The 26816-nt window shown below is 42.4% G+C and overlaps 2 protein-coding genes and 2 non-coding genes across 5 annotated transcripts in view; 2 read left to right on the top strand and 2 right to left on the bottom strand.

Annotated features, from left to right (window-relative positions):
• deptor (DEP domain containing MTOR-interacting protein) overlaps positions 1–4904 on the bottom strand; it is a 32526-nt gene extending 27622 nt beyond the window's left edge. The window contains exons 1-2 of one of the 2 annotated variants that reach the window (XM_020091409.2): positions 4486–4904; positions 4144–4233 (exon numbers count right to left, since the gene is read on the bottom strand). In XM_020091409.2, coding sequence (XP_019946968.1) covers positions 4144–4233; positions 4486–4499 — 104 coding nt within the window. In that variant the 5' untranslated portion in view covers positions 4500–4904. Of the gene's footprint in view, positions 1–4143; positions 4237–4485 lie in introns of both variants that reach the window. The other variant, XM_020091408.2, reaches the window with a different exon arrangement.
• Positions 4905–6006: 1102 nt separating this feature from the next.
• trnar-acg (transfer RNA arginine (anticodon ACG)) lies at positions 6007–6079 on the top strand. Its single transcript has one exon. It is a non-coding gene; the product is annotated as a tRNA-Arg (tRNA).
• An 837-nt stretch (positions 6080–6916) lies between these two features.
• trnar-acg (transfer RNA arginine (anticodon ACG)) lies at positions 6917–6989 on the top strand. The gene has a single exon. It is a non-coding gene; the product is annotated as a tRNA-Arg (tRNA).
• A 241-nt stretch (positions 6990–7230) lies between these two features.
• limd1a (LIM domains containing 1a) lies at positions 7231–25187 on the bottom strand. The gene is made up of 8 exons (XM_020091440.2): positions 23349–25187; positions 18529–18630; positions 14030–14097; positions 12634–12696; positions 11901–12031; positions 10546–10597; positions 9213–9281; positions 7231–8658 (listed from the first exon to the last, which is right to left on the bottom strand). Exons 1-8 carry the CDS (start codon positions 24568–24570, stop codon positions 8524–8526), a joined length of 1842 nt encoding a protein of 613 aa, XP_019946999.2. The 5' UTR covers positions 24571–25187; the 3' UTR covers positions 7231–8523.
• Positions 25188–26816: the final 1629 nt, after the last annotated feature.

Below are 26816 nucleotides of genomic sequence, written 5' to 3'. Positions count from 1 at the left end.
TTACGAGAAATTTGCAACAAATAGGTTTGAAAGTCCTTTTTGAACAACCTTTCAGGCTCCTGAACAGCTGCAATTTCACAGAAACATTATGCTTTCACTATGCTACATGCTAAATGCATTACTGCTAGCATTATTCAAAACTTTACTTATAGTCACCAAACCCAAAGAGACGATTACAACCAAAGAAGAAATCATTCTTAAAAAACGGGTCACAAATAAACAGTTTTATTATTGAAAATGGCCAAATATTCCCTAAAACCGCTGGGTGCTGTAGTTTTTGGCAAAAGTCCCTGGAGCAGTTACAGATAGTGCACTTGTTGGGGTTTATTTCTAGTTTTGGATTAATACACATTTAAGTGAGTATACGTGCAGTGGTATGGTGCATAGACTGCAAATAAACTGCAGTATGTGTGTGTACATTGTGATGAGGGATGTCACATGTCTCCCATAGTGACAGTGTGTGCAGGCATTAATGTGTTTAATGGTTTTTGGACAACAACAAATATAGATTGCCCATTTGCAGGATTATTTTGACAATAACAACAATGTAGAATATTGTCAACCATCTCCTACAGTATTAGTTTTGTTTGTTTCAGTGTAATCCAAAAACAAAACATACACTTATACCCATCACATTAACATAGGTGCTGGGAGCCCATCAGTAAAGTAGTGCATAATCTGCATGTGCCTGCATGTGCTGATCTAACCTGTTCAATAATGTTGTTAAGAATTACTATTGTGATGCCACTTCTTAAAATGAATTATATTTTCAGCATGACTCAAGAACCCAAGACCAAATTTCTATAGATCTTGATGACATTATAAAATAACTTTGTCGAAAAAGTTAATCTTTTAAATTCTGTTTTTGCAATTCAACCTTAACTGATTTAGGCATAATGTTTTATTTGGGAAAGCATAGTGCTGGGAAAGAGCTTTACAATCATATGAGATCCATGTCCTTGTGACTTCTATGAATGGAGATAAGACAAAGAAAAAAAACATTGTTAGCCCATGTCTCTCTTAATTAGGGTGCCACACATTTGATATTTGGGCTCCATAGGTCTCTCATATGATCAAACCACCATTCCAGCTTTGACGCATCAGGCAGATAAAACAGGAAGGCCAACTCCTCAACTGGCAATGGAACAGGAGTTATATGTCACCTTTTAAAATAGGTGGCAGCTCTCATTTCTGTAACCTGCATCATATTAGTCTGTATGATAAACGATATCCTTGTAGTAGAAAACTTGATCTGAACAGACATCTGAGGTTAGACAGAGTAAATCTGTCCTCTAGGCTCTGGGTGAAATTCATGGTATTAAAGCACTGTCTCCAGGAATTTATAATGATACTATATAACGATGACCTGAAAAACCTCTCATACTTCTATTTGTGTCCTAGATGCTAGTTTCACATCATAAGGGTGACCTCTCCCTGAACCTGAGGAATTGTGAAACAGCCCACCATACTCTTCGCCATGCTTCCTGCAGCTCGCTGGTCCCACTCCATGCTGCGTCTGTGTGCAGCTGGCAAGGATCACTTTGGATTAGCGATGACAGGCAGGCCCAGTAAGACCCGTGCGCTGTTCTACCAAGACTGGAAATGGTCAAACAACCTCATCTGCACAGGTTTACAGACTTCAAACCAGGTCTGGTCTCATCCTCTGTGCGTATAAGGCTTCAGAGGATTTCAGTCCTAATCGAACCTTAAATCGTTTCAAATGGAGCTGGAAGCAAAACCATCAATCTTGTTGTTTCCTCATAAGAGGCTTAGTTGTGAGACCCGTGGTCGACGTTCAATGCAAAAAAGAATATGCATAAAACATGTTTACTGTCTTCATCAGCATTGGCATTGAAAATCCATAATGATCAGACTCTGTATTAACAATTCTTCAACTGGATCAAACAAAGCCAGATGAGATAATTTCTGAATGAGTCTCTTGCAGCCTGAAGACATTCAGGATGCCTCACTCTCTGTCACAGTGAGACGTGGTGCAACAAACTGTCTATTCACAACACACTGGTCACAAGACTTATTGCAGCAGCTGCACAAGTCTGTGTATCACGATCGCTGACTTCTCCAGCCCTGTGCCTGAAACAGACGTGCTCTGATATCAGCCTGATGGAGCTGAAATAGGTGATAAGATTTATTTCTTTATTTATGTACTGTTATCAGTACCAGGAACTGTGTCAGTCATGTTCCATGAGCTGGACTCGTGATAGAACGATCAAACAAAGGTGTGGATTAGATACACTTGTTTTCACATTGCTTGTATTTCATATCAACCCTAATTCGGTTATCATGAATAGTGCTGTTCACAGAATTAAATCCACTGTGACTTCCTCACTCCGACATTTAATATTATTATCTGGAACAATAAATTCATAACAAAGCCAAAGCACAAAGCTAAATCAGGGAAGGTAAACGGTAAACCACTGAGAGAGAGCATCAATCATTAAACTGCCCTGTGTTTGTGTGTGTGCACACTGTACAAAGACTAAAGCCTCGTCCCCACATCCACCTACATGAGTATTTCAAAGTGGGATTCTGCTCATTGAAAATGTCTTTAACAAAACTCCTTCCAGGGTAGGGAGGTTCAGTGAGGGTCAACAGCCGTGCGAGATGATCTGTGAGACTCCACTGAAGTGTGTTGGTGCTTTGAGCTGTATGCTAATATTGCTGATACTAAGTACATTTACCATTTAGCTTGTTCCCTTTTCTTATAGAGCATGCTCACATTTGATAATAGCAATAAAACCAAGGAACAGCTGAGGCTGTTGGGAACGCCATTAAACCGGCAGGTATTTGGTCAATAAATAAAGTCTGAGATAAACTAAATTGAGCTCAATGGAATTTAAGGGATCTTCAAATATCAACAGGGTTAATCGTCTGGGGATCATGACTACCTGCACCAATCTTCATGGCAATCAATTATTGTTTATATTTTTCAGTCTAGACCCAAGTTTCCGGCCAACCGACAGAACAACTGCTGCTATCGAGGCTAACGAAGCTATGGCGCTGACTGCTGTGTCTCCAGAAGAGGAAGACGGACAGAGAGCGAGTCTTGTATGTCACAATCTTGAGTCCCTTCCCACAGAAAAGCAGATCTCAGGGACTACCACCCCAACTAACCCCTCGTTCACTGACACCAGCCATACTGCCAGCTGGCAGTCTCATTTATACAGCTGTGCCAGGGAAACTGACACACACACACACACACACACACACACACACACGCACACACACGCACACACGCACAGTACACAGTGACAAATAAGGAAACGCACATCAGGCTAGGCCACAGTGCCCTGAAGAATATGTCCAGACACAAACAATGTTTTCTCTAGGTGATGACTTTAGTGTTGCTTTTATGGTTCTCTGGAGCAGGTCGGTGTTACAGTGTGTAATTCAAAACAACTCCAACTTTATCACAACCAGCTGCAAAACACAAATCTGTGTTTTCCTCAGAGTTCAGTGGGGGAGCTGAAATTCCAGGCATTGGTGCCATGCTTTGGCTACTGAGCCTCTATTCATGAGCCAGTCAACACCACCGGGCTACAGGCAACAACACTTTGTTGGGATTGCAGTAAATTTTCCAAACAGATGAACAGGCAGGACATCCAATGACATATGGTTTGATGGTTCATAGTTCCCTGTGCAGCTCAATAAGACAATGTATTACTGGAGCAGCATCAATCAATCATGTGTTCGGTCCTCAACACCGAGGATCCTGCAGAATCGACAGTACCTCAGGCTAAAATGTGTGTTGAAGGGGTGAAGCTATAGTGAGGTTTGAGCTGTGCATGCTGCAGTGGGGCTGAAGCTGTGGTTTACAACGAAAGAGCTTCATGCCTGATCACTGACCCGCTGCAAACATGATTACAACACCCACTTTTCTCATTGACTGTGGCATGTACTGTCATGTTCTCAATCATCCTGATCTGGGCCAGATAAACATGCATGAGTTGGCCAGCAAATGTAATTATTAGTAATAATATCACTTCACTAACTGTGCGAGGTGGCTGCACATGTGTCTCAGTTTGAAGTGTTTGACATGAAGACACCAGCTTGTCCCAAGCAATGTGTGAGCTGCAGAACCACCCAAGGTCAGCGGGAGGGGTCCAGGAGGACTAACCGACCTACCTCAGCTGTTCTCCGGTGACGAGCACCTCGGCCAGCCGCTCCAGCTCTGCAGCCTTCTTCTGCATGGTGTTCCCGATCCCGTCCATGTTTCTGCTAACACAGGAGCCACAGATCAGGAGTGCGTTAGTCACCGAACATCCCCACACAAAGACATCATCATCAATCTGCCATGACACACTGCTCCACTCTAACATGGGACCGAGTTAAAGGGCTGAGCAGCAGAGGAGTGGTTTTTCTATCAAAGCTGATAAACACACAGAGGGACAACAAAGGCACGCGCGCGTCCATGATGCATGTGGTGATTTCAGGGAATAAACAACGCACGGACATGTTTCTTCTTACCCTTCGAGCACCATGGAGAGCGAGAGATGTGACTTTATCCCTGAATCCTTTGACGAAAGAGGAGGGGGTGTATTCCTTCACGCAACAAAGCGGACAGTCAGTGTTCCAGCAGCTCCATCTGCAGCTCAGCACTTCCAATTCCTCGAAAACCTCCAACAGCGCCAAACATCTGCAAATGCACGCACACACGCTCACGCATGCTTGCACGTCCCTTCCTGGAACCGTCTGCCTGTTTGTTTGTTTGTTTGTGTGTTTGTGTGTTTGTAGCAGTGTGTGAAGAGCTCGGGCTGCACTACGCATCCACGCAGCCACTCCACGGTTTGTGAGACACTAACACAACACACGGGACGAGTGCACGTTTCCCTCCACGGCGCAGCCACGGCCCATCCACACGGCCACCGCATTGGGAGGACTCGTCTGACGTCACAGGGGGTGTTAACGCTGGGCGGGGCTACAGAGGTGTGCGTGTGTGCTCAATTCTTACACCGTCGGGTGGTGGGAAGAATTGCAGGGACGGGTGGGATGTGTAATCTTGCCCTTTATAACGTAGCTGACAATGTAAAGCAGACCATGCAGCTGTCAAGTAAAAGTTTATTTATACATCACGTTAAAAAAAAAACACAGTTGAATAAATCCATCAATCAAACTTTATTTATAAAGCACCTTTTAAAAACATCAATGGCAGTGCAAAGTGTAACTGACACAATCTTTAAAAATTGCAATAGATTACAAAGTAAATGATATCAAAACAGTAAAAAGTTCATAATCAATAATAATAAGAATGACATTATTAAATACCAACTAACTAGTATAGTTAAAACATAAATTTGAATATAAAAATAATAATACATTATAATTAATAGAACAAATGTCATTTCTAACTCATCAATAAATAAAATGCATGAAAGTCAGACTTAAAAGATTCGTTTTTAGTTTCTATATTTCATATTTCACATTTTAATCAAATTAGTCAAGTTAAATTAAGATAGGATAAGTTAAGCTCAGATAAGATAAGATAGAATATATACAGTGTAGTGGATTGCACATGAGCCAAAATGTATGAAATGTCATTCTGGGACATTCACTAAAACCTGTACTCGCAAAAATCATTTGTTGGTCTAGTTTAAGAGCAGACAAGAACAACCTAATGCAGAATTTAATACTCGAGATCAATTTGAACACAAGGTCCCATTTTAATCTGTACCATTTAATTAAGTCATTTATAGCTTTAACAATTTACTACACAACATTTGCAGCATGGGAAAGTTTCCATATTTGAAGTGACATAAAACCAACGCCTCCTGCCAGGCTCGATGAAGTCATCTGGGTTGTCATTGGCTGCTCTGCTAAATGTGTTTGTGTGTATGCATCTTTATATACAGTCTATGGTATGCATCCTGCAGAGTGGGTCTTCTGTGAAAGTGATCAATTGATAACTCCAACTTGGCCATATCACCATCACATGACTGTTTCCACCTTGAACAAGCTGTAATACATAATCTAATGTGAGACACGACATATGGGCTAGTGGCGCAATGGATAACGCGTCTGACTACGGATCAGAAGATTCTAGGTTCGACTCCTGGCTAGCTCGTGTTTTTTCTTTCTTTCGTTTAATGAGGGGGACATTTTTTTATGCTGGTGTCTGGACAGTTTGTAGTAAACATGTATGTCACAGTCATTATGCTATCTGTTTGTAAATGTAACAACATTCTGTGTACGATGATAATTGACTGTGATATAAGAAGCTACACGCCTATCACTGGGGTTTAGCAGTAGCTTCCCATTTAGCAAACAGAAATAATAATCACATGTCAAAACTTCTAGACGACAAAATGAAAACCTACGCGTCCTCTCCTCTTTATAATAATGTAAAGGAATCTTATTTACAGTCCATGTGTCCCCGGAGCTGTAGTCTTCAAGGAGGTGGCGACCTCTGTTGGTGCTTTTAGGCAACAACATCTGGGAAGGACAAGGCAGGCCACTTCCTCTTCTAATTATTTAAAGTAGTTAATCTATATGGAGGCCAACAAATGACTTAAGTATAAATAAATCAATACATGTATAAATAAATGTGGAAATGCATAAATAAATGTGGAAATAAAATTAAGACATTTATTTATTTATTTCCACATTTATTTCTACATTTATTTATTTATACTTAAGTCATTTCTCGTCCTCCATACTCGTCCTCCAAATCAAATTGTGATGTGCAGATGCAAAAGTTATTTTCCGTTCGAAATAGTGTAAATAGTGTAAAGTAGTAGGAACTGTCTTGAATTTCACTTCCGCTTCGAATACACCACGTGAGTAAAATAAACCACACTTCTTCATTTTTCTTTAAAAGAACGAGGAAAGAAACCAAACCTCACGAAACTGTTTCCGCCTTAAACAAGGTCTACTACATAATCTAACGAGTGCGGTAACATATGGGCTAGTGGCGCAATGGATAACGCGTCTGACTACGGATCAGAAGATTCTAGGTTCGACTCCTGGCTAGCTCGTATCTTTTCCTTTCCGCTCAATTTTGGAAAAACCAACAATTATAAAGCCCCCAACATTTAACAATCACAATATTCAACACACACTTCTTCTCTTCCATTGGGGACCCATTGATAAGATAAAACATTCATTTTATTGAAAATATTGAAAAATAACGCTTTGACTGAAAAACAATGTCATCAATGAATAAATAACAAATTACGGTTTTGCTAAAAAAAATCAAAGTCAGATCAAAACCACGTCTTTAAATTGCGATGCATTTATTAAATATTTTCTTAACAGCACATATGTATATGTTTGCTCTTCATCTTCAGTTTTCAGTTGGCTATGAGATAAGAACCTCAAATGACAAACAAAGTATTAAATTAGTAAACTGAAGACACTGATCACATTTGGATGGCAAAGATAGATCAATTGAAATTGCTCCTACCACTGCAAATCAAATTAGTATCACAGGGGTTTATTTTTGCACGAATGAAACAAAAGTACATTAATATAGACCTCAGCTGTTTATCTTTTATATCTTTTATATAACGCAACCTTAACAGAATCAGAGCTCTACAGGTCTAATACCTAACCTCTTCAGAGGTGCATAGAAAACTCAAACATGTAGCATAAGTGCTAACAGGCGGCATGTGACAAACAGCGGCTGTTTATTCACCACACAACAATTACCTGGCTTTCCTCTGCATTCCTGATGAGACTTCACAAAAAGGAAAAGTCATAAAAACATTTTGAGTTTAGAAAGGCATAGCAACATTTTCAAAGAAATGTTTGTTTTCAGAAGTTATTATTTCATATAAGTTATCGCATATGAGAAATGAACAACATTGCTGGCTCTGTGTGCGATTCACTTTTCTGAGGGTCTGTGTTGTCGGACCTCCTAACTCAACCACTGGTAACCATTATATAAAGAGAATGAACAGATTAAAATAATACTTATTAAAAAATAGCTGCTGTTCATTTATTGCATGTAGAAACTGTTGTTCTCCATTCAGAGACGGAAAAAAAACATTTATTATCAACAGTGGACTGAATATTAGGTTATCCTTTCTGTCTGACTAAAACATGAGGTACCAGTGATTTCCGTGGACTTAACCTACATTTGTTTTTGTGAATCTTAGCAGAACCTTTGGACAGAGGATTCGCAGATGCATTTTGAGCTGTAATTTAACAGCAGGCCTGTGAAAGGGGATTTGAAGGCACACTGTATCTAAAACAATTGACTATAAGATATTTACACAGTCAATGCAACTGATATTTACATAAAAATATTGATATGGCAAAACTTACTGCAAAGTCAATATATAGCATTCAAAGAAGAGTTTTGGTGAATTACAATACTTCATCACTGCGTCATAACCTTCCTATTAACATTCCTGTCAAAATATAAACCTAACCGTAATGTTATTTGAGGCATTAAATCAATCAATCCTCTACAACAAGAATTGTCCATGTACGCTCCTGGAGCTCAAGTCACTCTTTGGCAGTTCTTTGTTACATCCACCAGGCGTCTCCATTCACCTACAGAAGTGTTCAGAAGGAGGAGGTCGCGATGGGAGAGGAGCAGCCGGGCTCGATGTGCTTCAGGTGGCAGGAGTGGCAGAGGAGGTGGCCGTTCAGGGGGTAGCAGCGGTGACCCTCCTCGTCGTTCAGCTCCATCTTGCAGTCCTGATGAACATGAGAGGGATGAGAGAGACGCATCCACTGAATGAGCCTGAGCCCACAGAGTAGAGGATCATTGCTCTGCTCTGCATTGACCTCATTTTCAACCACTGAAAGATCGCCATATACCAAAATAGAAAAATACCAAAACTGAAGGATTGCACAGCAGTGATTAAAACAGAAATGTAGAACTACAGGCCTTTACAACACGATTTCAACTTGCTATCATTGGTAAATATTTCAGTTCAAAGAGAGAAATCTGTTTACAAAGACTAAAAAACTTGATTCTCCTCTTTGAACAACTTGAAACTGATTTTATTTACATGAAATGAAAGAACAGCAGTCAATGGAGGCATTTGAGTAAAATGACGAGGTAGTGGTGATGAGCACATTTGCATTCCTCTGCAGTATGAAATTATCCCTGAGACTAATTAAAATTGGGGATCTAGTCATCATTCATTCATGATTACTCCAAATGATACAGTCAGAGGGTCTCTGGCTCAGTGCCACTAAACACGCCTGTTTTCAGTTTTGAAGCAGCAACTATTGTTTCCACCCACCTCACAGTGATAGCATTCCACGTGGTAGTCCTTATCCATGGACACAACTCGAACGGTTTCATCAGACCCCTGGAAAAGAAATTCAGAGAGAAAAACGCAACTGAAGCCAATCTCACCGGAAAGCAATAAGCTGTCTCATTGTGTTCCACTTCTCAGTCTGACAGAAGCTTCAAAAGTTGATAAAAAGCACAGGAGTGTAAGCCAGCAGCTGAATATTCTGCACTTTAAACTACTCCTCTGAATTAAAGCCATCACTTGAAGCATAAACCCACTCTGATGCTGAATTATCAATACAGTTTTATTCTATTTTCTGAGTTTATTGCTGAAAGAACTCAAGTTCTTACAAATCTGACCAGAGTTCAAGACCTTGTACCTTGAATGTTCTTTGTCCTTCTGATTTTCAGTGAGCACAGAGAAGGTTGTTGTTTTTTTCAGGAGACTTGCTTCAGTTAAAATATCACAATATCAGCCAGAAAGGAAACTCCCCTGAACATCCATACAGCAGCATGAATGCACAAGACACTATGACCGCCCCCAAACACACACACACACACGCACACACACACAGACACAGAGCGCACCTCTTCCCTAAATACCAGCCTCACTGCCTACTATAAGGGGAGGTCAAGGTACATTCCACCGAAGTCAACTCTAATTTTGGACATTTCTTTACTTTTGCCAGCATGTCCTGTGTGTGTGCGTGTGCGTGTGTGTGTGTGTGTGTGTGTGTGTGTGTATGTGTGTGTGTGTGTGTGTGTGTGTGTGTGTGTGTGTGTGTGTTTGAGTGGTGTGTGAATCATACTTCCCTCAGCTAAATTCAGAGTTTGGATCACTCATGAGAAAACACGAGGAGATGAGGATTTATAGGATTTATATGGGTTCCTGTTAGCTGGAGGTCAGCAGGTATAATAGACGCCACTACATCATGCTGTAATTCATTTTAACCCCCCCCCCTTCAACCAAACTTGTATTTGGCATCACCTGATACTGTATCAGTGCCAATCATAAATCTGACTGTTACTCAAGTTGACAAGAGGGCGAATCATTGTCTAGAGTCAAATTCAAAAATCAATGAAGTGGCATCCACCACTAAATATTTAAGTTTTATACTTAATATATTTCAGAGTCAATTGTGTATATGTAAACTTGTAAATTTGAGATATATGGAAATTATAAAAATTAAAAAAGATGAATATCTTTTTAAAGATAATTACTTTAAGCTGTGACAAATTTTTAAATGTAAAATTATCTTACATGTGATCAACAACAACAGAATAAGAAGAAGAATATTTTATTATTATCCAATCCTAAACACAGGCTGATGTTTTCTTACCTTTGAGGGCAGGATGGGCTGATCACAGGCTGCACATTTGGGGGCCAGGACCCTGTGATAGTGAGAAGCAGTTATTATAGATCTGTTTGTCCTGCACTCAGATGACACAGACCACAGACTATAAAGGTCAAAGTTCATATCTGATGTCCCTCTCTAAACCTTTAAGCCCATCTAGCCTTCGCATCCCTCTCTCCTGCCTCAGACTAGATTCAAAGTCCAGATTCGACCCCGGAGATGCCAGGTTTGCAGATGTGCTGGCTTCCCCTCATGCACGTGATTCCCCACAAAATCCAGAAGGGAGTAGAAAAACAAAAAGCTAAAAGAATTCATTATTTCCACACACATGGCTGGCACCTGGATGTCTGAGGGAATAACAAAGGGCCTCTCAATGTGGATGGGCATAACTGCGGTTAAAAGTCAAACACAAACTGTATACACAATAAGGTTTGTCTGATTTAATCAGCGTGGAGCACATGTGGGATCGGCCATGTGCTCGGTTCTGCAGTACACGCTGTCCCAGCAGAGAGAAGCACGGCTGTGACTGTGATTGCTGCACAGGTTGAGGTACTACAGCATCCTAAAGGGGCTAACAGGCACAAAGTCAATTTTCCTCACAGACGCAAACCTTGAATTTGAACTTTTTACCTCTACGAAGGAGGTTATGTTTTCATTTGCATTTGTTTGTTTGTCTGTTAGTTGGCAGCATTAGACAAAACTACTGGACAGGTTACCACAGAGCAGAAGGATGCAGTCAGGGAAGAGCTTTTTCAATTTCGGTGCAGATTCAGGATTGTTTTCTACTTTCTTTAAAATTGTGAGACAGGGCATTTCTTGAAATTTTCACCGATTTTCTAGGAAATAATTCATTGATAAGTCATATTTAGAGGACTGATTGTGTTCGACTGGTGCAGCTTGATTGTATTAAGCTGTTGTGGCGGTATTAGTTCTACTGAGTGCCATTCTAGTTCATTCTGACATTTGAAGCTCTGTATTTGCCCTTTCAGCGCATGTTACTGTGGAGATCAGACGAGTGGAGCCATGGCCGCACGCCACTCTTCACACCTCTTACTGGACAGAGGACTTTGCTCCCTCCCCCTGACTCTGCTTTCATCCCTGACAACACTTCTCATGTGTCTGCCACACGTGTCGGACAGAAACTCAACTCGTCCTCCGGGCGCAGGTTTTCTCAACCCGATCCCACAGTAGCAGAAAGTTAAAGGGCTGCGCTGTGATTGTAACTTGGAATATGAAACCGAAACATTTTTTTGAGTGCCAGGCTAAACTAATTTAACACAGATAAATTAAGGTCATGCCCTCGTGTTATTTTCAACTACTGGGTTACAAGTGACACTCACCTGTGGTAGTCTTTGACACAGTAGATCTTGTTTTCAGTGTCCACGGTGAAGGGCACTCCATCAAGGCTCTCGTTACAGACGACGCAGCGGAAACAGCCCGGGTGGTAGGACTTCCCGAGGGCTTGCAGGATCTATACAGACAGAAATGAGAGAAGAATATTAGGAAGTGAATACACTTCTTTATTCTGCTATTTGTATCAAAAAGAAAATAGTCTATGTTTTCAGATTAGATACATTTTTAATAACCCCTGTGGGTGTATTGTTTCATCACAGCAAAGGACAAAGCTAAGAATAACTCTCCTCTGGCAGAATTAACACGGAGGCAGGCTTCATGTTGTGTGAGATAAGAAGGAACATGAACATAACAAATAAGAAAGGCTCTCACTGACGAAAAACTGAGACATCTACTTCTTCTCTGTCTGCTGGATGGAGAACCTGGGTGGAGTCATGTCAGGACACTTTCTGACTAGATCACATGTTTTGTGTGCGCCTGTTTTATTTTTCTACCCTTGAGACTGTGTGTGTTTGTGCGTGTGTGTGTATGAGAGAGTGAGAAATGCACATAAAGAGCCAGTGGTTCCTCCTGAGTATTTCTCCAGATGTACCCACAGAAGGCTCTTTTAGGGTGAGGTAACACTAAGTTTCTGCTGAGATCACCTGGCTCGGACCCACACACACACACAAACAGCCACACACAAGCACACACAACTGGAGAGAAGTAACAGACACTCACCATGTCCATAATCAGATGTCCACAAGCGTTGCACTTGTCTGCAGACTGTTGAAAACCAGAGTACTTTAACAGACAGAGAAAAGACGACAGTGAGGTCATTGGAATTTGTCTCTTCAATGGATGACTGAAATTTCTGACTCTGTTTCAGACTGAGCACAAATCCCCTTCACTGTGTCTCCCAGACATTAACCCAAGTAGTGTGTGTGGTTTAACATAAGTATTTGTACTGCAATTCTCCCTTAGAACGACTTAAAATAACCACTTGCTCATAAAGAATGAATATGGTGTGGTTCCTGAGAGTGGCACTGAATTGATATAGTATTTGAATGAGCTTTATTATTGCTTATTATGCATGAGCAGTGTCAGTGAGGAATGTCCACACTAACACACCAGTACAAAGAGCAGAGGCTATTAACAGGAGGGAGGGAGCAGAGCCTGCGAAAATCTAATTGCGTGTAGATTTTGATTTTAATTGAGCAACTCTGAGCTCATGATGGAAGGGCCGTATTTTGGTGGAAGAGAATAGGCTTCTGGGGTAAACACACACAGACCCACTGACAGTGTAAATAAAAGTTCAAATTAAAGTTGGGAAATAACTTAGAGCAAAACAAAAAATAATTTTCTATGAAAGCAAAATGTTCAAACTGACTGTAAAACACATGCAGTCAATTACAACAAATTCTCCCAAAGGGTCTCAACTGTGCTTTATGTACATCGCACTCAAAGTTTTCCATTTTCACAAAGTGCATAAAGTCAGCGACTCAGCCATTAGATATACTCTGTATATGTATTTAATAGAGAAGAACGACAGAGTCTGTACAATATTTGCATTAAATATATGCAGTAGACACAGTTGATTATGTAGTAGACTGTTGCATTGGGGAATAGGTTGCACTCAGCAAGTACTTTTACTTTTAATTCTCTAAGTATGTTCAAAAGCATGTACTGCTCTCACCTGTGTTCATTTTTGTGTATTTATTTGTATTTTTAATATAAGGAATGTCAAATATTTAAGTACTTTCTCCGCCACTGCATACAGTCATATTGCACTGATGAGAATGGCCTGCCTGCCCTCGACCCTATAACTGCTTCTCCAGTTACTGACCTCCTTCCAGTCCCACCCAAGGGAGGAAACTGATATAAATGATCTGCATTAGGTGCAAGAAACTGGGTCACAAGGTGAAGGTCTCCTACCTTAATAGTGCATTTAATTTGAAAGGTGATATATTATGGGTTGACTTGAAGTAACAAACTTTGATGACACTATAATTGTGATTAAAAGTGAAGAGTCGTGATTACAGAAAGATTTGTAAAACAACAGACGACAGAGATGTTGTCCGGCTGACCTTATAAATCAGTAGGTAAACTAAGCATTGATTGTGCATCGACTGCTCACCAGAAAGTCCTCTTCACAGAAAACCTTCCCTCCGACATAGTAGAAAGCCTTCCCTCTCAGCTTTCGACCTGCAGAGACAGACAGACAGACAGAAATGTCCATTTGTATGATTCTTCTACAGAAACACAGTGTGATCTGCATCTGGAACTCACGCAAAGTGCAAAGAAGAAAAAAATGTTTTTGTGATTATTGAGATACAACAAGTGGAGACTAGAGAAGGTACGTCAGTGATGTGATGGTGGAACATCTGTAGTGGAAGATTTTTAAACCCAGTCTCAGAAAACAGTTACGGCACTAATGCTTAAAGATGGTGGTGATTAATTACAACCATTCGAAGGTAATGGACCCTCTTGCAATATTAATTTTATCTCGCTGAATCCAGGCAGATAATTCAACTACACTGATCAATGGTGTGCTGGCGTCTTAATATAATTTTGCTGGGGCACAGCAGGCTGCAGAAGGACAAGAAAAACATCTCGATCAAACATGTAGAATAAAATGCTGATTAAATCCAAGTACAGGTGAGACAGATTAAACACTATGCTCTATTGGATTTCATGGCGACCACAGGTCAAAGACCCACAACGACCCCTCTATTCTTCTCCGTCTTTGTTTTCCTCTGGTGTCTCTGCACATACTGCGTGTGCTTCCTGTCTGACTGTGCGCTTTAATCGTTCTACAGTCTGGATCTGGCTTCTTCTTATAGCAACACACAGACACAGCAAAAACCTGCCTGCTCACTTCACTTCAGAGCTATTCTTGCCCAGGTCCCACAGGAAGAGGGGAACATTCCTCACATTTTCTGAGCGGGGAGGTGAGGGAGGGGACAACACGGAGGAGGAGGAGGAGGGGTTGACCTTGGTGAACAGGAGCGCTCTTTATCTCCCATCTCGTGCTCCGTTTACCTGATTATTGTATCTAGATACACTCGCGCAGTCATTTAGCCACTAGAAAACACAACTTGTGTCACTTTATTCTTAAGGCAGCAGAAATCTCTCACTAAATAAGCCGTCAAGGGTAATGTTGCAAGTTACTGGAAACACTTGATCTTTTTTGAAGGTTTTTTTCCACCATGTGATGAGATACTTGGATTTTTTGTGCATTTAATTTGCTGAATTACCAAAAAATTAAAGTACAAAGCGATTGAATGACGTTGCTCATCTAATAAAGAGCTACAAAGAGGTCAGTCAAACAGGTCTCCTCTCTTTTAAACTCCTCACTGGTTCCTTCAAATCCCTAGACAAATAACTGACTGTCTGAAGGGGTTAAAGAAAGCAATTAACTATTTTTCATAAACGAACTTGAATACCACTTTGAACATGGAAATAACACAAAAAAAGAATAAAGAGACCCCATGATTCATCTTTTTAAATACAAGGCACATGGAATTCCCTGAACCAGTTGCTCACAATTACATTATCTTTAATAGAATAATAATGGTCACATAGCAACCAAGATCTCACCAAAGCTATATAAGGCACAATACATACTTTGAGTCATTTTGATCCGGCCGAGATACCGAACTGGCCTTGGTTAATTACTGACAGATAATCATGGAACTGTGGCCCTTCAGGAAAAAGGAACAAATAAAGGGGATAAAAGTGAGATATGGGCCATTCCTCTTCTTCACATTCCTGTCGTTTCTTTCCCCCAGTGAGTCACAGAGGGAAAGCTTGGCGCTTTGCAGACAGATAAGAGCTTAATTAAAGTCAGGAGTCAGGGCTGATGGTTTGAAAAGCACCAGTACCAAGTGTGACTCCTGCACTTTCATAAAAATGTTAAATACCTGAGGGACAGAACCAAATGCAGAGCCATTTTCTAATTAAAGCATTCTATGAATTCCCTAATGTAATCCCATTCAGAAAATAAGCAGGTCACGGTGAACCTGCCGTGACTTCCTAATCGAGCCTAAACCCTGTTCTCTCTTGTGAGTAAATTACTCAAGTGAGACATTTCACCAAAAGAGCCACAATTCTTTTAAGTCCACGTCACATTTGTAGACTGTTGACTCGTATATTTGGTCTTTAATTAACTCATCTGTTGTCTTGTCAGATATATCTATAGTGTTTAATTAACCCTGCCAAGGGTTTTCATGTTTTCGTCCCTGTTTGTTTGTCTGTTATTTAGCAAGATTACGCAAAAACTACTTGACAGATAAACTTGGTGGAAGGTATGACTCGGGGAAGAACTCCTCACATTTTGGTGCAGATCAAGATAAAGGGGCAGATGCAGGAATTTTTCACATTTTGAAATAGGACACTTTTAGATATTTTCACAGTTTTCCCAGGGAATAAATCACAGATCTTGATGAAAAAAATCTGGCATATTTAGGGGACTGACATTGATGCATGTGTGCAATTTGGTGCAGCTTGACTGAATTTAGGGGACTATCTAGCTTTGGCAGTGGTATGCGGTCTACTCAGTGCCATTCAAAGCTCTGTGCACTGAGAAGAATTCTCTCCGCTGGTCCTATTACATTTCGTTGAATCTGAACAACACCTGGGACGTTTGGACAAGGCCCTGACATTCTACCCACCAGATGTTAACATACCAGTGGATTCAGGACCAATCAAATCCTTGTTTGCGTTCTCCAAAGACTGTGGACTGACCCAGGATGAGAGGCTGTTGTTATGAAAGCGGAAACTGAGGCGGGGACTGTTATTACACCTACAAACACTTAATGTAGAAACCAGGAAGGCTCATGCAGTGGTGAAGTTCTTCAACCTGCAATTCATTTCACATACAAACTGGATTGGGGTTGAAATGTTTTGTAAACAGATGATGATTATCCCGGAAGGAAGCCCCCTGGAAGGAAGTCCCCTTAAGCAGTGAAGCGCTGAATCCCAGACACGCAGCCTGAGCTCCCCTCGCTACCAGGAATGTTCCCCTGTCTTTCCATCACCTTGGGGGAACTGGTGGAGTAACGGCTTAGAAGGAAGTTCACGGTCATAAAGACTTGTTACGCAAGTCATCCGAGGAGGAGGAAGATGAAAGGGGATGTCTATAGTATTAAAGCACTGTATACTGGACTGCATCATGTTGTTAACTGTGTGGGCACAAGCAAGAACACATAAGCACGTGTATTTAACAGTTTGTATGGTGGCTGAATGCTGAATGTGGTGGGTGGAGCACTCCCAATAGAATGGTCTTGCTGTCCCATACAATAACCCCCCCCCAGCTGACATAACATCACCAGTGTCCTCCCGGAGCCGACCTACCGAGGGCCCCTATATGCCTGCAGTCCTCCCCAGCTGAGATGCTTTTCCTCAGGGGGGGCGCTCACAGCAAACACAACCCTTATAACCCTCACACGGAGCAAGGTATGAGAGGTATGTGATGTGTAGCCCCCCTCCCCCAAGGTTAGACATCGGTTTCACTCTGAGTGTGTGTCTCCTCTTTCCGTTCTCATTAACACAACACACACATATAGGAGGAAAAGTAAAACAAAACACAGAGATGTTAATCATACATTTGGGTTTCTAAGCAGCAAGGTCAAAGGTGCAGCGGAATGATGGGCCTCAGCAGGGGTCATCACAGTGCCGCAAATACTCCACATACCCGCAGTAATTGAGGGAGAGATTTTAATTGGTTTGAGTGGAGAGCCAGGATATGCTTCAGCTATAGAAAGAGACCGTCTCCCAGGCAGGAAGCTACGGGTCAATTAAACATCAGACAACTGCAGCCACAGTTGATGTCTGGCTCCAACTAATTGGTCAGGTAAACTGTCTGAAGTGACAAAGTGAAACCAGAAACCTGACCGTTGCAGCTTTCAATGAATTATCCACTGAAACAAGCTAAACTGACACATAACACACGGGTCACTATCTCCACCGGATAGTCCACTTTGGAGCCGTGGAAATGTTATGTAACTTTTCCTGTTGTCTCATGAGATATAAGCTGCTTTCAGACATGCACTGAAGTCCAGACAGGGTCTTGAGCAAGCTGTTGAGGATTTGAGTTTATGTGTGAAAATGGCCATACAATGTTTCTTCAGCTCAGTTTAAAAAAAAACAGTTAAAACCGTTTCAAATTACAGACTCAGATTGCTGTAAAACATAAGGATGCCATGTAATACATAATAATACAATTTAAACATAATCAGCGGTTATATCATTTTTTTCAGTTTCAAACTCTGTAAATGATTTAGATCCAACTTTATTGATAATAAAGTATGAATTTATACATCAAATTATTCACCTGACTGATGGATGAATCAGTTCAGTAAAAAGTCTTGCTCTGTGTGTCTTTGTGTGGGCTGGAGGAGTGACTGGCACACCCAGAAACCAAACACCAACAGTACACGACAGTAATCCCTGAATAATTGTGTGTTTTTACTCGGGGCCGTGACTGAGTGAAGAAGAAATTTGACAGACCAGGGTCTTTGGCATTCCTGTTAATTCTGGAGGCGACTTGAGCTTTACATGTGAATCGACCAAGGAGAAGAGGTGAAAGTGACTGAATGGACTTAGTGAGGACATGCTGTGTATGTGTGTACTTACTGCAGGCACTGCAGGTGAAGCAGCTGTCATGGTAGAGGCTCCCCATCGCCTGGCAGGCCTGGTTGGCTCCATGCACTGCCTTGTTACACTTCACACACACTCCTGCAAAGCAACACAGAATATCAGTGAGTCAGAGAAGTCACACAGTTACGTAATCTGTCATTTACTTAGTTAGATTAACACAAGTAATGGATCTACTTCCCGTCAACAAAGGTACTAATACATTCACACACTACATTAACACACACTGAACTAAAATAGCTCAAGACCCGCCCCTTGATTTGGATTCCCACCAAAATGTAATGGATTCTTGTTTGCCCTAAATTTTGGTTAAATCCTTCTGGAAGTTTTTTTGCATAATCCTGTTGAAAACAGACGAACCAGCAGAGGGGGGAAAACATTAACCTCCTTGGCTAAATTAACTGTTCAAAGACACAAGTTAAGTCAGTTAAAAAGTGTATTCATACAGAAGACTCCAAATGTCTGAGACTGCTCTCCCATTCATAATCCAGGTTTTATTTTTAATTTATTGTAGCAGGATCAATGAGAGAAAAGAGTTGCGGAGGCTCTGATTTTGATCAAATGGAGAGAAAAAAACATCACAAGTCAGGAAACTGGATCATTGAAAGGGGAAATATAACAGTGTTTGCTTATTTGACTTGGCTTAGAGACTGGGAAGTCCGTTAATAAAGACTTTGATAGAAATCAAAGAGTTCCTATACCAAACAACGCACACAGACAGTGTGACTTCACAGACAGACTCACTCATCCAAGCCAAACAGATTTGTAACAGATGGAGAAGACAAAATGAATTTAAAAAATAAATAAATAAATAAAAGCCTTAGTAAGATTTGGTGAAGCGTAACAGTTCATTACATAATCCCTACTTTGACTTTGGACAACTCGTGAACAAAACAGGGTTTCCATGTGATCAATAAATTACTTTTTTTAAATCTGCAGCTACTCAAGATGCAACTCTACTATCCTGACTCCTCACATGAAAATCTACTTTTTCATCTCTCCACCTCCCCGTCAATCTCCCCCTCTGTCTCCGAGCATGCACTGTATGATGAGGCATGATGTGACAACTGACATATAGACATTGACAAGTGAGAACCGCTGTCCCTAATGGGCTGTCAGCTAGATGCAGAATCAATCAGACACGGTAAGATATGACCATCAAATAATGAAGTGTTAAGTTAAAGTCACAGTTAAAGTCACAGAGTGGTGTAAATGGAGGTTGAAAGCAAGACCACGAGTTTTCTCTTTTACTGCAAGGATGTGTGTGGGTGTACGTGCTTAAGGTTATTTTTGTGTGTGTGTGTGTGTGTGTGTGTGTGTGTGTGTGTACGTTTTTATAGAAAAACTCCCCAGAGACAGAGCAGAGCTCAGCAGAAGAGCCCGGCCCAGCCCAGCCCTGGTCCTCCTCGAACACTGACAAAGAGACTTCTGTTTCCAGTTTATCCAACACACATCACGCGGCTGCCTCCCCCCAAAAACATGCACTGTTACATTTTTATAACCTTCTTCAAATGTTTCTCCTCTAAGATACTCAGAAGTAGAACATACAATTGGGCTATATATAATTCAGCTAAAGCCTCTCCTAATACCACAACAGAGGACACATCGTTGGAGGCCCTGGCGGCTGGAAAGAAGATTTAGAGATAATAATGGGATATTAATAGAAAGCTAAAGAATGTTGCTCTTATGTAAGCTATTTTGTTTACATGAAAACAAAGTGGTCATGGCTTCAAACTCCTGAAATGAAACAGGTCCTTTAAATCCCATTCTTCTCAAGCTTTTCTTCTTTGAACGTTTACTACAAACACTTCACGTCTGAGCAGATTCTCAGGAAAACAGTTTATAAACAGAAGAGTACAGTACAATACAGTATAGTACAGAACTTTTTCATGACATTTGTCATTAAACATATTTCTAGCTTTGATTTGTGCGCCCCACGAGAACAGAAACGCAGATAGGTCCGTTCTCTCGTCTCTTTTTCTGCTTGTTACCAAACATTCCTTGTTTTAGTTCATAATCTTCTCACCGGTTGAGCCACTACAAACTTGCTCTTGGCCAGAGTCGTGTATCCCAAAACAGTGTGATTATTCTGGGGCTTGACTTCTGGCTGCAAGTGGGGGGATGGGAAGCAAAACATGGAGCCAAAACTTCAGCCCTCCAAACACACCCCACCCCTCACCGTTCTAAACTGTCAAAACTCCCCGGAGATGGCTACTGACGGGTCAAAAAAACCACTGAAAACTCAGTCCACTGTTTATATTACTTTAGTTATTCTAAACTAGTTTGAGTCTCTCTGAAACTAGCTTCTGTGAAATCTATTGCAAATCATCACTTCAAACTGTCTAATACAGCTTATGGTTGTTGTGCTCAAAGTGTCTCCAATCAGACCTAAGTATTCAGAGTTTTAAATATAATTTCGAAAATTGACTAAATTCCATCTATAACACCATAATCATATGATGTAGTCTTAAAAGTAGCAAAACTCAAAACACATATCACGCTCTCATTCATTGAAAAGTAAGATATGCTGTGTTGCTTATGGCATCATTTTCTTTTGTAAGTGGCACACACCATCAGACAATACACCCAGACATCAGTCAAAAAAACATCAGGCTATATAATCAAACAGCAGCAGGTTAGAAGAAATCACATTCTCTCTCTCTCTTTCTCTCACAGACAGAAACACAAACACACACTTGCACAAAAGATATCCTCTAAAAAGCCCGCCAAAGCAGAAGCCAAGAATCTCTGGGAAGAGTTAAGACGAAGCCTTCCACTCCACAGCCAGATGGGATAAATTAATCATCCATCTTAACACAACACTAAATGCTCTGCTGTGTGTGTGTGTGTGTGTGTGTGTGTGTGTGTGTGTGTGTCAGGGGGAAGGCAGAGCACTGGGATGTCCCACCACTTCTCCCCTCTGGGATTAACTCGTCTATAAATCTCACTTCCTCTCTGAGTCTTGTGGCAAAGGACAAAGAAGCATCCACGGATTTGCCCCTAAATCTCTCACTTCGTCGATCTGTCCATTCACAGACACCGCAGACACCTCTTAACTTGTCTGGGACTCCCCTCCCCTATTCATCTTCAGACCTCGTTCCTAAAATTCCTTGCTCCCTTCCTTCAGACATTCCTAAGTGTTCCCCGGGTGCAGCCGTTTGGCACAACACTCATTTTCCCAGAAGCTCCGGCTCCAGTAATGCCAATCGGAACTCGGTCTATGACTGCGACCTTTGATCAATCCAAGAATCGTGTGTAGACACAGCTCACTAGATCCAGTAAACACCACCATGGCACATAGGTCCTGATCCACAGAAATAGTTGCTGCCGTTCAATAACTTAACCTCTTTCAAATGGAATTTACAAAATGCGACAAAACACTAGAAGTTCTTCAAAAATGTGTCTTTTTCACATCTTTCTATGAAGAGTTCTGACACTCAGACACTTAGGTTTTGTGAAGGAAGCTTGCCTACACAAGTTTTTTCTGACATGGAAGCGTGACTCAGATGATGAGCCGTGTTCTGGTGGGAAAGTCCTCACTGGAACCATGTGTGGGCAATGTGGGAACGTGTGTGTGAACAAAAAAAAGCCATACAGGACACGGTGTTACTTTAAAATACACTTCTGCTGATTGCACACATTCTCCCACACATCTGTAACATTCAGCTCGCTGTGCTATTTATGAACCTTGTCGTGACAGAGACGTTCTCCAGCACATCTTTTCTTCACACACCAATATGAGCTCACTGGGGGGGGCAGCTGTCAATTACAATAACGACAGGAAATACCGCCTGAGGCATGGGGTATGTATGTATGTGTATGAGTGTGTGTAATGGGGATGCTTTGTGGCTTTGAACCCGCTATCACCCATCTTAAGCTCCCTCCCCTCCCACTATCTGCCTTTCCTGAGGCGGGACATCCCGTTTTCATGAATGGCCTTGGCCCCAAACATGCGAACAACGCACTAAAACACACACTGGGCCACGTACAGTACACGTAGCCTATTTATCTTCATCTGTCAGCTGGTATCACAGCACAGCATGTGTGTTTTTTCCTTGTTCCATTAATTTCCTCATAGAGCTACGAAAGTGGAGCTGCTGAATAAGACGTAATATGAGCAACAGTATTGTGCTGATGATGGGCAGAACTAACAGTCACAGGGGAAGCTGCCATGTTCACAGAGAGAAATCTGCAGTAATGAAATCATTTCAGGGGGGAAAGTGAATGCCACAGTCACTCACTCACTGGGGATGTTCAAACAAGCTCAGACTCAATGGAGCACGGACTTGACCGAAGTGATCAAGCTCTAGCTGAAGAGTTAACTTTATCAATGTTTTGATGCCATTACATTTCTGAGGACAGTGCTCTTCTTTCTGTCCACGGCCCCCACCTCATGCTCTGGGGTTTGTTGTACTGCTGCCAAGAGGGCAGGCAATGAATCATTTAAAATGAGACATGGAACAATTTGGAACATTATTATTTCTGCGTTCCTCAGGAGAGAAAAATAACTCTTGTGTCTGCCTGATAAGTTCAACTATTAAATCAACAAAGACTTGGGAATGCCACCGAACAAACACATAAGACAACTCAGTCGCCCTCCAGATTAAGTCACACGTCAAAAATGTCTGTGTCCCTGACAAAGGATGCCTGTGTGTGCATGTGTAAATATGAAATATATAAGACAAGTGGATTTATGTTCTGAACTGTGAGTAGGCAGCTCTCTTATTCAATGGCCCTTACAGCAGTGGTGTGACTGACAGAAGCCTCCTTGTTGGTGTTGCTGGTCTGAAAAGTCTTACCAAAGTAGTCTGCCTTTGGTTGGGCGTCCATCTCTTTTTCCAGACGTTTAGTGAGAGCTTCTAATTTTATTTCAGCAGCTGAGGGCCCCTGTTCAGGGGGTTGCGTGAGTAGAGACTGGCAGGGTGGCTGGGCAGCCTTGGGGAAACGGAGGGCTTCAGCTTCAGCAATGACAGCCTGTCCACAGCTCGGAATTTGGCTCTGACCTTGACTCTGGCTGCTGCTGGTTTTGGAGACAGTGGCATGGCTGAAGGCAGCAGATGTCACCTGGGCCTTGGGTTGAGGTGACTCAGGGGGTGCAGGTTGGACAGGGGAAGCTGTCCCAGGACCATTGTGGATGGGAGAGGATCTTAAAGTTGTAGAAGGTGGTGCATAGTGGGCTGCAGGCTGCGTGGAGCACTGCTGCACGTGGAAATCTGCTCCCCCTGTGAAGGCACTCAGAGGCAGGGTGGGGATGAGGTCTGGTCTGGCAGAGCCAGGAGCTTCTCCGGCCCAGCCCCTGGGTGGCCCGGCAGTGGAGGGCGGACTCCGGCTTACAGAAGCGGGGATGCCAACCTGGCTCTGCTGGGGTGGAAGACTGTTGACGGTGGGGGGCACAGGGAGGCGCGGGGGCTGCTGCTGAGATGAAGTGCTGCTCTCAGACGGAGGGAGCTGGCTCTCCCGGCATGGGGCCCAGGCGGCCGGCTGGCTGACCGGGTGACGAGCATGTGTGGGCGCGCTGTGAGACGCGTTTCCTGGGCTCGGAGGGGGAGTAGGGGTGTTGTTCTGGTATGAATGCGGCTCCTGGTTATCGTAGCTGTTCCCGTAGCCATATGCCCGGCCTGCTGGAAGCTCACACTGGACGCCCGGGTGGTGTTTATGGCCGTCAAACGATGCGTATTGGCTCCCGGTGCCCGACGCAGGGCCGGAGAGTATCGGGGGCTTCGCTGCCGCCTCACCCGGCTGCCTGAAACTGTTGATGGGCGGCCTGTCTTTGGTGTAATAAGTGCTGCTGTGACCTCCATTCATTTTGATAGCCTGGGTGGTTTTGGCCATCTCCTCCTGGTGCTTCTGCATGTGGATTTTAGTCATTTTAGAGGCGAAAACTCTCCGCGTCTCCTCAAAGTCTGGGTTGTTTCCCGCATCCCTCCTCGTCCGAAACAAACCATCCCGGGATGCTTCGTACATGTTCAGGTCCTCGATGAACTTACTCGCCTCCAGTCCCAAATCCTCGTATTTATCCATGTTGGAGATATTGAATATGTCCGCTGCGATAAAGTGAAGTTCCAGTGGCTAAAGCCGAGCTCAAATCACAGCAGCCGGTCGAAGAGTGATACTTCCAGGGGGATTTATTCGCTCACAGTCCGGTACCTCGACGTCTTGACGGGTGAAAAAAAGATCCAGACCAACAAAAGTAAAACGTCTCTCTGCGGTTTCCAACTTTTTTGCCGCCCCTTAAGTCATCCAGGGTTAATGAATAAAAGTTGAAAACTCCGCGTCCTCCTCCGTAAGAGTCCTCCTCCTCCTCCACCCTCCGTCCGTCCGGCTCTGCCCCGAACAAGCCTCCGTGTGTCTGCTTATAAGTGGGAGCAGATCCCGGATCCGATAGCCTGGACGACCCCTCACACCGCCCCCTCCTCCCGCTGTACAGTCCCAGCAGGGATCCCTCATCCAGGAAAAAAAACAAGCTAACCCACCCGCACCCGTGTTAAAAACAACCGTGAACTAGTTTTTAAAGAAATGTTGTTAAAGACGCGACGGCTGTGTGATGAGAAGTAGTCCGCCGCTGAGCACCGGACCGCGGGGTAAGCGTGGGAGCGCGGAGCCGTACGAGGCCGCCGGTCTGTGGAAGAGTTGGGACTGAAAACATGGAGCAGTTTGTGTTTTTAAAGGCGCAGCGCTCGATTAAAGCGGAAAAAGCAAAAGAAGAGATAAGAACAGATCTGAGCTCAGTCATCACGCTTTTCTTTTTTAGTAAATAACCTGCTGTGTCTTAGTTTTAAAATAGCTGGAACCTGGGGGCAGAAAGTGTGTCCGCTTCCTCTGATCCTCCACAGCCTTTTAAAAACAGAGGCCATCTCATCCTGTGTCATCTGTAAAAATACACACAGCTAGTTGACTCAGTCTGTCTCTGACACAGCAAAATAACTGTTTGACACTTCCAGCTTCTGCTCCATCAAATGAACCAGGGTTGTGGAGAATGTTTTCATTTAATGCTGCTTTTCTGCCACTTTTTAAAGGTTCATATAATTGTCTTCTACTTCATTCGTGACAGCTACTTTATTTCCCCCCCAAAGCCTACTAAACATTTAATCTGCATATAAAATGGTTCACCCCCCCACATAAATAAAGATGGACAATGCATCTCCACTTCCTCCCACTATTCAGAAATGAAGCCAAAATACCCGGATGCGAACACCACCGTTTGGGAGCCGGTGTCTGTGCAGAGCAATCTGGGGATCGAACTGTATAGTTGCAAGGTCCCATCTTTATTCGCACTTCACTAATCATAAGTCTGTCTTAGTTGTCCATATCCCAACCATTAACATGGGGGAGGGGGCTATACTGCAGATAGCCACCAGGATGCTTTGGCTTCACTTTTGGGGAGCAGTCAAGTCGTCCATCTTTATTAGCTGCATGATACCACCCAACACGATATATAGCATTCAGTCAATTCCACTCCTTCAACTTGTATCCAACATTAGTTATATTCCATTGTACGGAAATTACAAGGGCCATTATTTCCATTGATAATTCATTTTACTAATAGAAGGCTAATTTACATACTTTTATTTAAGTAATCCATCTAATTCGGGACTTTTTCATATATTCGATTATGATATTTTAACTTAAATATCAGTTTCTAAATACTTTTTCCACCACCGTTTATGAGCTACAGTAAGACAAGTTGGAAATAAAGGATGTGGGAAGGCAAAATGATTTAAAATCTTGTTTTATATTGATGCATTATGTATATGCAACTGTGGATAACCTGTCACATGTATTTATTGAAACAAGCCCATATAATATAGTGTGTATGGCTGTGTTTTACTTATGGTGGGTGAAGGGGTCTATTTACAGTCCCTGTGCCCCCTGTGTTTTGATTGAATGACGTCACACATTCCTGCTCATGGAAAACACACACAAACACTGTGACCCCTCCACATTGTATCCTGACCCTGCTGGAATATCTGAGACACAACCCGGGTACAGGAGGATGAAAACATCAATCAATGGGGGAAAGAAATGACTCCATTCTCTGGCAAACATTTTATTTATGTCCTGGATGAAGCCTGGGCGAGTATGTATATATATTATCTGACAGAGCCTGGAAAAAATATGGAGAGTATGCTGAGGGGGGGCTCCAGGCTGCTGCTGATGCTGTAATTGAAACAGAGGGTTTATAGAGGACAGATGCTATAGTACAATGTTCCCTTCAAGGAAGAGGCTTAACCAACCTTGCTTTTTTTCTTTCTCACAAACACATACTA

This window comes from Paralichthys olivaceus, chromosome 13 (genome assembly GCF_024713975.1).
Source record: "Paralichthys olivaceus isolate ysfri-2021 chromosome 13, ASM2471397v2, whole genome shotgun sequence".
NCBI lineage: Eukaryota > Metazoa > Chordata > Actinopteri > Pleuronectiformes > Paralichthyidae > Paralichthys > Paralichthys olivaceus.
This window is presented reverse-complemented; position numbering and strand designations above follow the sequence as displayed.